Source organism: Onthophagus taurus, chromosome 7, assembly GCF_036711975.1.
Source record: "Onthophagus taurus isolate NC chromosome 7, IU_Otau_3.0, whole genome shotgun sequence".
Lineage (NCBI taxonomy): Eukaryota > Metazoa > Arthropoda > Insecta > Coleoptera > Scarabaeidae > Onthophagus > Onthophagus taurus.
In genome coordinates this window covers 5995543-6010888 of record NC_091972.1, presented here as the reverse complement: position 1 = coordinate 6010888, position 15346 = coordinate 5995543, and the positions used below count along the sequence as shown (strand labels likewise).

The following is a 15346-nucleotide window of genomic DNA, read 5'->3' as shown; positions in this document are numbered from 1 at the left end:
CGGTTGTCCTGGTGATCTTTTCCTTTTGGTCGTCCATACATACATATTCTGGCCAAATTCCTCTCATTCACTCTTTCCACATGCTCCTTCCATCTTTTCTTTCTTACTTTTGTCCATTTTACTATATCCTTTATGTATGTTACATCTTTCTTTGATGGTTTTGAACTGTTTGCGTCTGCCAGTTGCACGTTTATTAAAACGACCGTTTAACAAACACATTTCAAATGGGATTGCGTTTATCAAAAATGTTGCTAACAATTTAGACTTCCTTTCTAATACTTAACAGTTGGTGAACGCATTATTTTAAACATTTACAATAAAAGAACAATAATAAATTTTTAAAAACTTGTTTATTAATGCCAAATTATATATAAAAAAAGAAGATACAAAGCTAAATATCTTAATAAACATTATTGTTTTAACTTATTCTGTGATCATTTCTTCTATAGGTGCTTCATCTAATTCTAATAAACGTGGGCCATATAAAAGTACATAAGCACAATGCCAATCCCCTATTTAAAAAAGAAACAAAATAATTTATTATAACATTTTTAATTTTTTAATTACCTCCTCCAGATAATTTTAAAACATCTTCAGATGTAACAGGTGAAACTTTGTCATCGTCGCATTTAAGCCAAACATCATCAGATTGTTTAACCCAACCGACATAATGACCACTAGAAGATGAACGTCCTCTATGAGTTAAAACAGCTTGTAAAGTGTAATATCCGCTATTATTACTACCCAAATCATCATCGAAATGAAATGGGGCGTATTTCGGTTTAACTTTTTCTTTTCCATCTCCTTTATTTTTTTGTTTCTCTCCAACTTTTGCAGCTTCCTCAACTAATTTATCTTCGCGTTCTTTAAATTTGAGTCTCATTGGAGCTAATTTTTCCTGTAATTCTGGCGAGCATAAGTCAAAGGCGTCAAAATCAATAGGAAATTTAACATCTTTCAAGATTTTTGCATTAATCGATTCTTTTTCTTTGTAATAAAATCGAACAAATTGAACGGTAAGATAAGCGGGTAATCGATTAATTTTTGCTGTTTTTATATACACAGCGTCTCGGTTTAATGTTGAAGACATTTTTACAATTTGTTCTTGGAGTTTATTTCGTAAACCGGAATGCATATATCTTACATCTTGTGATATAAAACAGCTCAATTGTAAGAATTGTTCTTTACTTTTTGTAGGGGGTTCATCATCTGTTTCAGAACATTTCCATTCGACATCGAAACTTCCTCCAAAATATTGATCAATTAACGATTTATGACCTTCAGTACTTGTGCTGTTTTTAGCAGGTAGCTTTTGTTGAAGCATTCTCACCATTTCAGTCCAGCATTCATTAGCATCCTAAAAACAATTCCTTTATTAAAGAATATAAAAATTGGGCTATAAAAAAACCTGTTGTGTGAAACTTCCATGTTCACCTTTTTCAGCAAATCTTGGGAAGGCTAAATGAAGTACTTGTAATAAAATAATAGGAGGAATTGTGCTTCCTTTATCCATGCTCGAATAAAGATCTCGTAAAGCTGCTGTTATTGAATGTGCTGGAACAATTCCACCTTGTGCCATAACAGCTGCAAAAAATGTTTGTTACAACCCAAAATTAAATCAAATTTAATCATCTTACCTCCTTGATAGCTTTGCAGAGCTTCTCTCAACTCAGGAACAGTCTTTAAACATTGAACAGTAGCATTCATATAGCATGTATTTCCAAGATTTGTTAATCCTGCTGGTAAATCAAGTGCTGTTGCTAACTCACTTTCATTCATATCTTCAACAAATTTCGTTTTTTCAACAGGTTCTACAGGCACATCTTCCTCTTTACTACCCATAAGTAAAATTGTAGTACCCTAAAACCATCAAAAATTACATATATAACAAATCAATTCATATTTTATTTTAATATTGTTTTATTGAACTCAACTAACATCCTTTAACTTGAAATTACTCCAATCCTCATCTTTTAATGTAACACCCTTAAGCATAACTTTTTGTCTCTCTGGTTGTACCCCAGTTAAAGCAAATAATTGAGCTTTAAACAACATGGGAGGTTCCTCTGTGTTAACTTCAATGTCCGGATAGGTCTCTTTCCCCCATTTAACTTTAACTAAAGAAGAACACATCTTGTTTTATTAAGTGACGATAAATAACTGAATTTGTTCCCAAAAACATCTCTTTGTTTTCAGCGTGAGGTAGCGTGAATAAGCAAAAAATAAAAGGACTGTGTATGTAAATGGAAATGTCACCGGCATAAGTAAGGTTAGGTTACAAAACGTGATTATTTACCTTTAAATGCAGGCATTTTCCGTAACGTTGGGTTGAGAACTGTAAGGAATTATCGAAAAGTTAGGTTTTTCACTAATTTTAGTTGAGTTTTGTGTTATAGAAAATAAAAATCCGGGAAGGTTGTTATCACAGTTTTTATTGGTTGAACGTTGGCAACCATAAACGTCATTTTTAATTTTTTAATTGTCACGTTTTGTTAATTAAAATATTAAATTTTAAATTCTTAAAAAATAAGATTACTAGTGGTATCCGATTGAAAACTGCGGGAACTTGTTAAAAAGTTCTATTTTAATAATTTGTATTACTTGTATTTCTTGTTGAAGAAAAGTTTGTTTTTGAAGTTGGCAACTATATATTTCAGTTTGATTTTGTGTTATGTTTTTATAAAGTTTTAATGATTTTAAATTACACTTGATTAATTTAAATTAGAAGTAATCAGATAATTTCAAAACTCATGAATATCGCAAAATATAAAATAAGATTAATTTATTAAGGAATTACCGCCATCTATTAATGACAGCTATTAATAAACTGGGTATTTCCTGGTACAGTAGCTAATGTCAGAGAGGTAAAAGTATCGAAAGGTTTATGTATTTGCTCGACTGGGATATGTGGTGTCCGCTTATTTACGAAGACTTTCGTTCATTGTAGAAAAGCTCGGTCGCGAGGACATAAAATAGCAAAAAGTGGCGCTAAAAGACGCGGTGCTATGGTTCTAAAGTGACCCCGCGATTTTTTGGTTTTATCCTAGTGTAAATCAAAGAGAATCAAGAAAAGGAGTTGTTCCAAAACAAAAAACCAAAATAAAATGGGAAATTGTTTCAGTAGAAATTCCAGTAAAGACCTAGAAACGGGTCGGGTTACGCCCCCAGTAGAAGTTGGTATGATGCCCCCAGCTGCAGCTGTAGTTCCACCCCAAGAACCTATAAGACCTCCGGTTCAACAAAATCCCGCCGAACCAGATCCTCCTAATTCGAAAATTTTTGTTGCTTTATACGATTATGATGCTAGAACTGACGAAGACTTAAGTTTTCGAAAAGGGGAGCATTTGGAAATATTAAATGATACACAAGGAGATTGGTGGTTAGCGAGAAGTAAGAGAACAAGACAAGAGGGATATATTCCATCAAATTATGTGGCTAAATTAAAGAGTATAGAAGCTGAACCGTAAGTATTTTAGTCATATCTTTTTTATTATTACTCATTTTAGTGTATTTTTTGTTAAATATAAGTAAGCAAGTTATGAGTAATAACTAGATTTGATTACTGAAGTCAACTAGAAAGTATTTAGAAACTTAAATATTTGTATATTTTGTTACTTAACCATTTCAGATATGTTTTCTGTGAATTTTATTTTAATTATGTAATTATAAAAGGCACTTAACAATAATAGATAGAACACTTTACTAATGCAGTGAAGTAGTTTTAGTGATTATCATAATAAGTATGAGATTTTATCAGAAGGTAACAACATATCATGGTAAATATGATAATTTTGTTTTGAATGAGATTTATGTTGGTACATGACCCCAACTGTTGTTTACATTTAAGATTCAAAAGTCAAATTTTATATGTCAACTTAAAAAAATTTCTCTGGGACACTATTAGATACTTTATATAAGAATATATTGTTTGTTATCGTTTTGTTATCAATTTTATGACCGATAAAATGCTTTTAGGTCTCTGATTTTTTATTAATTAAACTGGAATTTAAGATTATTATCGTAAAACTCTGGCAAATTAAAAAAAATTTTTGATTTTAATATTTGATATAACTAATTACTTAAAAAAGTAATTCCATTTGAAGAACAAAATCAGATTTTTTAATAAATTACTAAGTTTTATTATTTATTATTGTTAAGAATACTCCTTGAAAGGGAATACATCTTCTAAAACAAAATGAGATTTAATGCTTATAATAATAGTTTCCAGTTGGATAAGCAAATGTCTCTGTTCTGCGAAATAAAACTTTATTACCGTGATTTTATAGGTTAACATAAAATCTAATAATAAATTCTCAACAAATTCTATTACACAAATAGAAAAAAATTTGGTTTGATTTGATGATGTTTGGTTGATGGAAGTTATTTTGAAGAAGATTTCACAAAGTTCGATAAACTGAAAAGATTCGCCTCATTTTGTTCTTATTATTGCTGTTGGACTCACGTCACCGCAGTTTCATTCTTTTGTACAAATTAAATACTTAACAAACAAAAATATGTAAGTAGTTAATCGTTTTTGGAAGATACAGCAACTGATTTTATTTACTATATTCATGCTTCTGTATTTCACATAATGTGATACCCTGCCTTAAATTAAATTTTGTAATTAGGATTGAATGAAACTTGTAAAATAATTTCACCATCCCCTCATTTTCAATGCATAAAATGACGTATGTTGCGTTGTCTTTCCGGAAATGGTTAACCTAAAGCAATCTATACTATTTTTAGACTCGGTTTGAGTATCTTTTTGATTTCTATTTCCCAGAGATTCAAATATTAAACTTGTTCTAGGCATTTTTTTATTCGCTTAATCTGTCCAACTTGTCATTTTATGGTGGTAATTTCCTTTAAAGCTTTTCCGTTCTAAAGAAGTTTTCAATTCTTGTAAGAATGTCGCACAAAGATTTAATATTAAATGAAAACGTCTACTCCTATTAGAAAATCAATAGGAATTGCAAAGACGACCGTTAGTTGATTAACTTAATCATCAGGACAAACCGGAAAGACAACCGATAAATAACGACAATCAATCAGGATCATCCAATAAAAGAAAAAGGGGCCAAAAGAACTTGTAGTGGATGAAGAGATCGTTGGTTTTTGGAAGTTACCCAAAGAGGAGTTAGTGTAAGCAGACCACAAAAGCATAAAAGTTAGGACATAAACATTTTACAGCAATAGAAGGTTGGATTGGAAATGACATCAAATTTAAAAAGCACGTGATAAAATAGCAAAACCTCAATGTTTGAAAGAATGTCTTTAAATGCCTTTGTTTTAAATAGCAAACAAAAATGCATGATTGCCAATATTTTTTAAAACTGGTTAATAGATTGGGACCAAATTAAGGAAATATCTAGGAAGGTTTATTTATTAATCGATAACAGTCGACCTCTTCCACTGATGGACCAACTAAAAAATATCCGATTACAATATTTACCTTCCAATACCTCTATAACGCAACCGATAGATATGGGTGTTATCAAAAATTTAAAACTGCGATATCGCAAATTGGCATCGAGTGGTAAAAAGGTTAACTCGAAAGTCCACGTGCTACAAGCGATCCAATTGGTGAAATATTGGTGACGCAATTAATTAGTCATTGTAAAGTGTAAGTGTTTTAAAGATCAAAACACACCGTTAGAAGAAGGCAGCCTTTGGACGCATTCATACAGAATATGTTCAGTGGTTTCTTGAGAGTGGTATTATAGAAGTGTATGGTCGACCTGGAAACCTGAGAGCGAATTTAAGGCGGCTTAAGGCGTGAAAATGTTTATCGATGCACCTTTCTGTCCCTTATACAGTAGTTAGATTAACTACTTAATTTCTTTGCAACAAATTTTTAATTCAGGGAATTTCTTTTATCGTTATAGATGGTGCCATAAACTTTACTTTAGTTATCGATAAACGCATTTTGAAGTTGAACGTTTATATCTGGATTAGATAATTTTTATAACTTTAATTTTTAAGTTGAATTAATTTATGTATTAAACAACTTCTTATCGTGGATATGATGATGTATTACCTGATTCCCACTTATAACTTTTATTATCATTTTTAGATAAATTTATCTCTTATATTATGCATTTTATCTATTTTATAACTTTCACAAATTTCATGCATTTCCTCAACGCAAAAACTAATTACAAAACCGAAATTATCTATTTTGACTTGATAATTTCTTTGTTCGCGTCGGCTTTTACATTTATCTGCAGGCGTGGTACGAACACAATCGAAATTAATTTGCATGCTCCTTCGCGCGCATACGGTGAATACAGTCTCCTGTCATTTTCGATCAAGGCGAGTCAGTTGGCAAACCGAAAGCTACTTAATAACATGCACGGTTCAATCGCATCACAACATTTTTTTTTTACCTCACTTTCCTCCATATCGTTATACAAGGTCAAATTGAACCTTGTAATGTCCTTCTCTTTTTTGTAGTCGTGTTCAGGATCAAGGACGATCTCGTAACAACTACAAAAAATACAATTTCAATAAACGCTTCGTTTACGTAATTTCCTTGTTTTTACGTTTAGAATGATGGTTCAATAAAAATCAATTCTGTTTAAATGGTTTTTGTTGTTTTATCGTATTCTTTTCAATTTAATTTGTTTGTTGCATTTCTTTTAGTCACTAATTAGTCGTACCTAACTAAACTAAAAATTAGATTTTAATAAAACAGGACGTGTGTGCGTATTTATTGAATGTACAAATTATTGGTGCGAAACGTGCGGATTTTTTTGTATGTATAAATGTTTTAATTAAAAGTCACAATGTGTTTTTATGGATTAAAGTAATTACGATTGTTATGTCCAGTGAAGAATCAATTAATTTATTCATCAAGGCTAATTCAGGACAAAGCGAGGATAAATCAATAATGATTTTTGTTTTTAATCCATCCCATTTATTTTTTGTTGTAGAAATAATAAACGATAACGAACACATAATTGAAAATACACAACTAAAACACCTCGTGCCTAAGTAATTTCTCATCAAGAAAAAGAAAGCTTGTGAAACGTTAGTAATTATCTTAATTTGAATTATAGTTGAGGGGAGAATCGAAAGTTAAGTTCAACAAGCGATAATGATGGTTTTGTTTTTTTAGCGAAAGCTCTTTTAGTTCATTTATGATTCAATTTAAAATCTTTTGTTGTTATTAAATGATGAACTTTTGAAATATGTTGTTTATTTTGAATTTAATTAATTCTGTTTAAATAATTTTTAAACAAATTTTTGACAGATTAGATTAAAAAGTGCAAAAACCGAAAGAAGTGAATATTCAGACGATGACTCTTAGTAGTCAAGGAGACAGACGACTTATAAGAGCAAAAAAAGACGACAAAAATGTTGAAGCTATTTATACAGACACCGGATAACGCTCCCTCGCACACAAAAAGAACGAAGAAAACGAACCGCAAAACGACTCAGAAGCTCGAGTGCAGCTCTTGCATGTTAAACAACAACACACACACTTGAATTAAGTTATGGATGCAGGATGTTGACTTTGATTACTCAAGAACGCAACCGAAGCCGCACGATGCGCACACACACGTCCGAGCGTTTACCTTTCCATTCTGATGGATGGTTATGGCCGACGTTCCGTGAAATGAAAACGAAATTGAAATTATTGCTAAAAAAAGGAAAGAAGAAAAAGATACGATTTTTATGTATTCTAATAAAAATACTTAGTTGGCGTTGAGAAATTGTTGTTAACATTTAAAATTGATGCAATTCATTGGATTTTTTTATTTACTTAAAAATGGTTTAATTGAGATAAGATAACCACGTGGATTTTTCTGTACGTCATCGAGGGGTCGAGAAGTGACGTGCTATGTAGTGCTACTGACCTCGGATCACGGTTGGCTCTTTAATGGGCCAACAGGTGATCGAAGTCGGCTTCGTACCTCGTTTGTCAACTAAGACAAATTGGATTGTGTACATTGTAACTCAATAGTTTTTGTACATTTTTATATATTTCAATAGAAAAAGATTTGAGCAACTATTTCATTTTAGGTAAAAAATACCTTTTCTTTAGGTTGTTGTTATTTTCGCTTCGTTTCATCTCCATTTATCGGCTTAAGATTAACCTTGATCTTTCCGGATTGTTTTTTTACCTTCTTTCTTTCTGTTTTCTCGTCCGCGTAGAATTCCACAACATAATTACTCTGACGGTTTGTTTTTTTCTGCGTTATTACCTACGTAACCGCTACTTGACTTTGAATGTGGGTCGTGTGAAATAATAGATACGTTAAAATACCTTCTTCGCCGTACTACGTCGATAAAGATTAATCAACAAACCAAATTGACATCTGAATGAGATGTTCGTGTATTTTATAAATATGTATTCACGATTTTTACAAAACGATCATCATTTACTATTTTTCTATGTTAGGTGATAGTACGAATTACGACTTATTTTGTTTATTACAAAAAAAAAACGCGTTTCTTTTTTAATCAAAAAAAAAAGGGGGTGATGTGGAAGTGCGTTCGTTTGGTTACATTAAAACAAAAATTTATTTTGAATGGATGGAGGATTTGTAAAAGAAGTTCGATAAGTGGAATGAGGTAAATTAAAATTACTGTTCCCTCTCAAACCAATCATTTGTCGAGTTTTTTTCACACCACCTTAATACGTGCCATATCTTACAAGCCACCAAAATATCAGTGACTCCTTCGACTTTGTTGATGTTGTGGCGCGCTTGATTTTGCTGTCTAACCATCGTCACACTAATATCATTCTGAAGATCGCTTACTTTTATCCAACTCCCAGTATTTTGATTCCAAGCCAAGTTATACAAACAAAATAGTGATATATAACGGGTAGATAGGTTACTCTTTATACATCTATCGTCTCGCTATCGTCTTGAATTCGTTATATCATAAAACCAGATGGAGACATTCTTTTGGTAAAAATTGACACGTTATAAGACATGGAAAGTAGTTCTTTCCCTAAACTGCTAAGTTTATGACTCATCTCCCAGATGATGAAGATACAGATTTGTTTAGCTTCTATCAGGTTTAACTACAAACCTGATTATGATCTGTATTTATTAACTAATTTAAAAGATAACACTACTTTCGCCTTGATAGACCTGATCTAATCCTGTAGATAAAGTTGTTTGCGTCTTGATCAATGTAATATGTACAATTAATAGGTTTGTTCCAACAACACTTTTAACTGCCAGTTGACGGACGCCTGAGCAGTTGAAAAAATATTGTTCCAAACCGTAGAACTAAAGCAGTCTCTACAGGCCATAAATTTGCTCTTTGAGTCTCACTGTTTTATATTTAACTACATATCTTCTTGTGCACAGTTATTTTAACTTAATTTTTTTAAACAATTAAATACAAATAATTGTGTACAAAACTTATTGTTAATTCAAAATCTTGCATGAATCCGTCTTTAATTTAGACCCTAACTTTGTATACAAAAGCTAAATTTAGGAACGTGTCAGAAGGTCTTAAAATAATTTTCAACAAAGAAATGTGTAAAGTCGATGAACTTGCTGGCAATCTCAATAATCGTGTAATCAAATAATATATACAACATATTTTCTCAATTTATACATATTTATAATTTCATCACAGTTAAATCACGTTTTAAAATAGACACGCGAACAGAAAGTAGATAAATAATTGTTTGGTTAATTAAATTTATTGATAAAAAAATGTACAATACAATAAAAAATGGTTCATGTTTCGTATTGGCAAATCTCGAATTAATTTCCAATCAAATTTACATACAACGACAAATGTGGGGGTTTTTATTGTGGGGTTTAAAAGGGCCGTGGGTTGTAGTTGGAAAACCAATTCCATTGTTGCCACCGCAGTGGAGGAGAGATTATATAGTTCAAAGTTTACAAATAGAAGTTTGTAATAGTAGAACGGTTCTACCGCATAACTTCAGTCAATATCCCATCACCGGCTATATTTAGACCGAAAACTGAGTACATCCCGGTTACAGAGAACTGTGTCAAAGCGGGAGGACAATGATTTCAAAATAGGGAGCAATACCCTCCATATTCAAACTATTTTATTATTGCAATAAAAATGTTATGTAACTAATTTATTTTGATGCTTCTTTTTGTGTTTTCTTTACAAATGCAAGAAAATACAAGGAGTATTAATATAAATCCTAAAAATAATAGAAATAACTCGATTAAACTTTTTATAAAACATTTTAGAATGTTTAATATTGTAACGTTTCCATTCACTTAAGGTTAAATACAATAATATCCAGGTGTTAATATGTGTCGTAATATTGAATTCCATTGATTGTTTTTTTTTTTCAGTATTATAATGAGACATAAATGGTTTTAAAATGATGTAATTAATCCTTTTGTTGTATATTAAATTGTGATATTTAAGCGAATTCGATAGAGATGCAATAAAAGTATTTTGAAATGTTGAGCAAGCACGAAGAGCTATACTAAATTACTTCCTGTTCGGTTTCGTATTTTTCTTCTATTATGTACAACTCCATTTTAAGTTGAATAAAACCGTTCGATAGCACAGATATCGTTGGATTAACGGTTTGTTATTATGTCCCATTTTTAACACAGTTTCAACAAAAATTTGTCGTCTTGCTTGAAGATGATTTTCAATAAATTAGATTACGTTATTTGCTTCAATTACTTTATAATGATGAAACTTTTAAACTCATAATAAATATACTTTATGATACAATTTTTTATAAGGAATTTTGCCTTAATGTTTATAGCAAATTTAAAATTTTCAAGTAATTTACAAAATCGTTTAAACAATGATAAGTTAAAAAATAAATCAACAAACTATTTTTAATTACGCACTGATGACAATATTTGTTATGATTAAAACTTCACAACTTCGATTACCGCAAATATTCCATTAACTTAGCTCTGGTAGCTTTCTAAAAGCCTTTTCGTCGATCGACCGTTTCGCGTTTAGCAGCAGTCGGTTCTCTTTTCCATTGGCAGTTTATTAAAAAAAACGAAAAGAGAAAGGCAGAAGACGCATAGAAAGGTTAACAACGAAAAATAATTCACTTGCAGAGTCCCCTTTACCAGATATAAAAGACGACAATTAACTACTAATTGTTTATGTTAGATAATACTCGGTTTAAGAATCAGTTTAACTTTCGGTTTCGATCACGCGAACCCGCCCAGGTTTGAGATTCTCACGTTTTCGAAAAAAGAAAAATTAGAAATCTTCGAGTGAAATGGAGCAAAACACCTCCGCCGTTTAATCATATGCGCAATTTTAACGCGATTAATGAACTCTTGAATAATTTTTAATTTATTATTTTTTTTTCGTTGCGTCATATTTAGATAAAGAAGGTTTTTTCATGCAACGGATATGGACTTGGGTATGTTTGACATATCCTGTTCTTTTTTTATTGTGATAAAAACTTGGTGAAATGATAAATGTTTCGGTTATATTTAATGATTACTCATAACACATAAGAAAATATTACATATTTAACTTACTACTACTACTTGTAATATTACTACAAATGTTTACATATAAAATGTTAATCAAAATGCTTAACCGGATGTGTTACATTCTGTGATCACAAACATACTAGCTTTCTTGAACATTATAAAACGAGATAACGGAGATTAAATTGTTTAGCTCAATGATATTTAATTTCTATAAATATATTCTTTCTCAATTATTTTTTTACAACACCTGGATTAAATTACAAAAACATTAAACAAGGGTTAGAAAACGTTTAGTAAACGTTCTAGGGTATTAAGTTTCGTTCCCACACAGATGTTTTATGTGCGATTTCGTAAACGAAAACCGTAAATTTTAACGTAAATAAACGGTTGGAATCCAGACGAAACGGATATTTACATTATTTGAATGTTTAAACTGGTTACTATCAATGAATGTTTAAGGTTTGTGAATCACACATTTATTTTTTATCATTAAATATTTAATTATAATTTTTACAGAAAAACTAAGCATTACCTTCAAAATAATATATTAAATTCGCAACTGTTTCTTGCCGTTTCTACGAACGCGATTTCTCAACGTTTTATTGCTGCAAACGTGGATCGCTTTCTTGTGGGTTACCTCGCCGAGAGCGAATTTGGAATCTAGACTCTAGATGCATAGTTTCACCTGACCTAACAATAAACCTATTCATTCAAGAACTCTTTGATAAAATTTTTGTTCGTTAATATTCTGGTTGCAATGAAAAAAGAACTTTTTCCGGTGTTGAAATTCCAATCAGCCGCAATAAAATTACACAAGTATTATTTAAAAATCTTTATTAACATACGGAAGAAAACCGCAACTTATTAAAGATTTTTTAAATTTATAACATATTCGGGTATGCAACCCATTTTACAGGAACGGTTAGTTTGTTGCTTACTAAATTTTTGTGTTGAATGAGTTGTCTATATCTCGGCGAATTCTCAATCGCGATATAGTAAAAACTCGATATAACGGACTTCGGATATAACGGACAAATTTTTATTTACAACATATTTATAGGTCCTAGTATATTATTATAGTAATATATTAGGTGGATCACGGGGTATTCCCAGAGATCCACTACTCGATACAAACCACGTTTTTATTTTTTGTTGATTTGCAAGGTTGGCAACCAACCTTGCAAGCTAGATACATAACATTATCAAATTTCACCAAGCAGTCCAATGCTCTTAACGAAAATTCGTGAAAACTCATTCAGATACTTTCGAGATAAACTGCGACACAAAAATCGAGAATCTGATTCAAGTTGAGGTGTGTCTTTAATCGGCAGTGCCTAGTAAAGACACCCATTAGATATTCAATGCTGCTACGAGCAAGTCCTAAAATATTCCCGGGTTAACAATGGCGGTGTTGATAAATAAAAAAAATTAATAACTTGGCGTGTCTCATTCTAGGAGAACTGGTCCACAGTAGGCGAAGTATTTCTTCAGCCCACAGTCCAACTTATGACTCAGAAGATGCTAGCTCATCTGCCGCTTTATTGCCAGCAAATTGATTTTAGCACCCATGTCAATAGCAAATACTTCCGCCTGAATACAGTACAGTACATACTCAGGCTGTAAGCCTGTTTAATCCGAAGTGTCTGGCAGTATACTCCTGCCCCAACCCCTTCCAGCGTTTTCAGAGAATTTTCGATCCAGGACTGGTGTTTAGACAGTACAATCTCTGATATCGACCATTTCTCTGATTCAAATCTGACGGCATTGATAGCACAATATCAGTGCTTATAGTGTCTTTCGCAGCCCATTTGTGTTGATAGAAAATAATCTTATTGAGTACAAAATTTTTTATACCAGCTTAAAAATCGTATTTAGGAACATATTTTTATATAACGGACACCCCCTCTCCCGTATAAGTCCGTTATATCGAGACTTTACTGTACCTAGATTGCTTATTTTACAATTATGTATGTTGGGTTGTATAACTTCGAGGATTAAAAAGTATATATTTTGTTTGTAATAGAAATTTATGTTTTTGTATTAATTATTTATAATTAAAACAAAAAGAAAGTTTATACATAAAAGGTTGTTTTGAAAATGTTGAATTAAGGTACCGTTATAATGATAATTTTAATAATGTTTCTGGCGCCAGGGACGGAAGAAGGCAAAAATCTTTAGATTGGGGCTTCGGGGCAGGTGTATAATTACTGAATCCGTTTAAGTTTCACTTAATTATTTAGAAAGCCGCTGGCTCAGGTCCGGTAACAACACAACAACGGTAGTTCTTGAGCGATCCCGAATTATTATTATTTTGCTCTTTGAGATCGATTTTTCTTCTCGGAATTATTCTTATCATCTCAGATGACTCTCAGCAGGTTGCCTCGGATGATTCTTATTGTCCGAGCTTTTTTACGAATTTGAATCCGATATCACTCTCTTTTTGATTTCTTCTCTTAATGTTAATTTATTAGAATGTTAATAAGTGATGGTTTAAAATTTCAAATGTCAAGAGATTAGAATTGTTTTAAGTAGATTTGTCGCAATTGATACCCGCTAATTAGTCCTTGGCCACTCGTTATGTACCTATTTTTAAAGATGTCATCATAATTTTTTTGTTTGTTTTTTCGATTAAATCGTCCGTTCGTTTATAATACTTAATTAATACCGAAGTATTCGATTCGCTGTCTAAGAATTCCACAGATGCGGACGCTTTATCCCGTTTCGATAACGTCAGTTAAAACTTACAATAAAATAAAAATTCTTGAATGTCCTTCAATTTACTTTTATAATAAAACAAATCTCTTCCAAGGCGACGGATTTGTTTTTTCCTTGCATTTTTCGCAAAAACCATTAAAATGACTATTGTTGATAACGTTCTATGGTCGTATTAAAATGGTTGTTTGGGTCGTTTTATCAAACAACAACCACTCACTCACTCTTAAAACTTTTCTTCTTCTTGGTTGTACTTGAGGATCATGGTCTATTATTAGATCCTTGGTACGTATCGGTTGAAAAAGTTTTAGCCGCCGTAAAGCTAAATATAGAGAGAAGTCTTGGGGAGAGGTATTTTTACCGATCCGCCGAATCGAAATTCCGCGGTAAACATTGTATTTTATGGCCGTTTTATCGCCCACTATAAACTAAGTTAACAACGCTGTAGTAAGTTCAGTGGAAAACCGCGTCGAATCTCACTAATGGTCGAGTTAAATGTGTGACCTTCGCGACCTCGTCCGTCACCTTTATACAGCCCTTTTAATTCATTCGAATCCGTTTTGGTACTTAGAAACAACCTGTTGATGCATGATCTCTTTTAATTGGATAATTTACATACTTTTAAATTAGTTTTGATTTGACCAAATCATCTCTCTTAAGCATCTTAATGGAAATGTTGCTTTATTGATCTGATTTTTTAAGTTTTTTACTTGTCTTCTGTTACAAAGTTGCATCCAATTGGTTCTTTGGGGATTTATTTAAAAAGCTGTCTTTCAAAAAGGATTGCAAAAGAAGACTAGATACTATTACCACAAACCCACCTACGGATGGCAGAAGGTTACTATTTGGAGAAGACAGATATTGGTGACAGGAACTGGCTACTGATTGCTGAAGATTATTTCCCGTTCATTTGAGATAGAAAAATAGTAGTAGCCACGCGTAATCATAGCACCAATTGTTTTAGGTATCAAAAATTAATCATTGTCTTTAATAAAATATCTGAAACAATTGGTTGCCATGGTTACGCATGGTTAGTGCTATTTTTCTATTTCAAATGAATGGGATTTATGCGTTACTTTTGGAAAACACTGTATTTTTTTATTTTTCTATTATTCTTAATTTATAAGCACGACGATTACTTGCAAAATATTACTACTTGTAAATGTGTAATTACCGCATGGAGAAGGATACTGATTGCAGGA

The 15346-nt window shown here is 31.7% G+C and overlaps 2 protein-coding genes across 2 annotated transcripts in view; one reads left to right on the top strand and one right to left on the bottom strand.

The window, feature by feature from the left end:
- Window positions 1-331: 331 nt before the first annotated feature.
- LOC111418844 (ubiquitin specific protease 14) lies at window positions 332-2459 on the bottom strand. The gene is made up of 6 exons (XM_023051535.2): window positions 2297-2459; window positions 1939-2117; window positions 1638-1860; window positions 1409-1584; window positions 568-1357; window positions 332-512 (listed from the first exon to the last, which is right to left on the bottom strand). The coding sequence occupies exons 1-6, from the start codon at window positions 2310-2312 to the stop codon at window positions 424-426; spliced, it is 1473 nt and encodes a 490-aa protein (XP_022907303.1). The 5' UTR covers window positions 2313-2459; the 3' UTR covers window positions 332-423.
- Window positions 2460-2857: 398 nt separating this feature from the next.
- LOC111418908 (Tyrosine-protein kinase Src42A) overlaps window positions 2858-15346 on the top strand; it is a 56684-nt gene continuing 44195 nt past the window's right edge. The window contains exon 1 of the mRNA XM_023051613.2: window positions 2858-3463. Coding sequence (XP_022907381.1) covers window positions 3105-3463 — 359 coding nt within the window. The 5' untranslated portion in view covers window positions 2858-3104. The remainder of the gene's footprint in view (window positions 3464-15346) is intronic.

Coding starts and splice junctions, on each gene's coding strand:
- LOC111418844 (XM_023051535.2), bottom strand. Junction 1,861..1,938: donor GTAATTTCAAGTTAAAGGAT/GTTAGTTGAGTT, acceptor TGATGGTTTTAG/GGTACTACAATTTTACTTAT. Junction 513..567: donor TTTAAAATTATCTGGAGGAG/GTAATTAAAAAA, acceptor TTTTTTAAATAG/GGGATTGGCATTGTGCTTAT.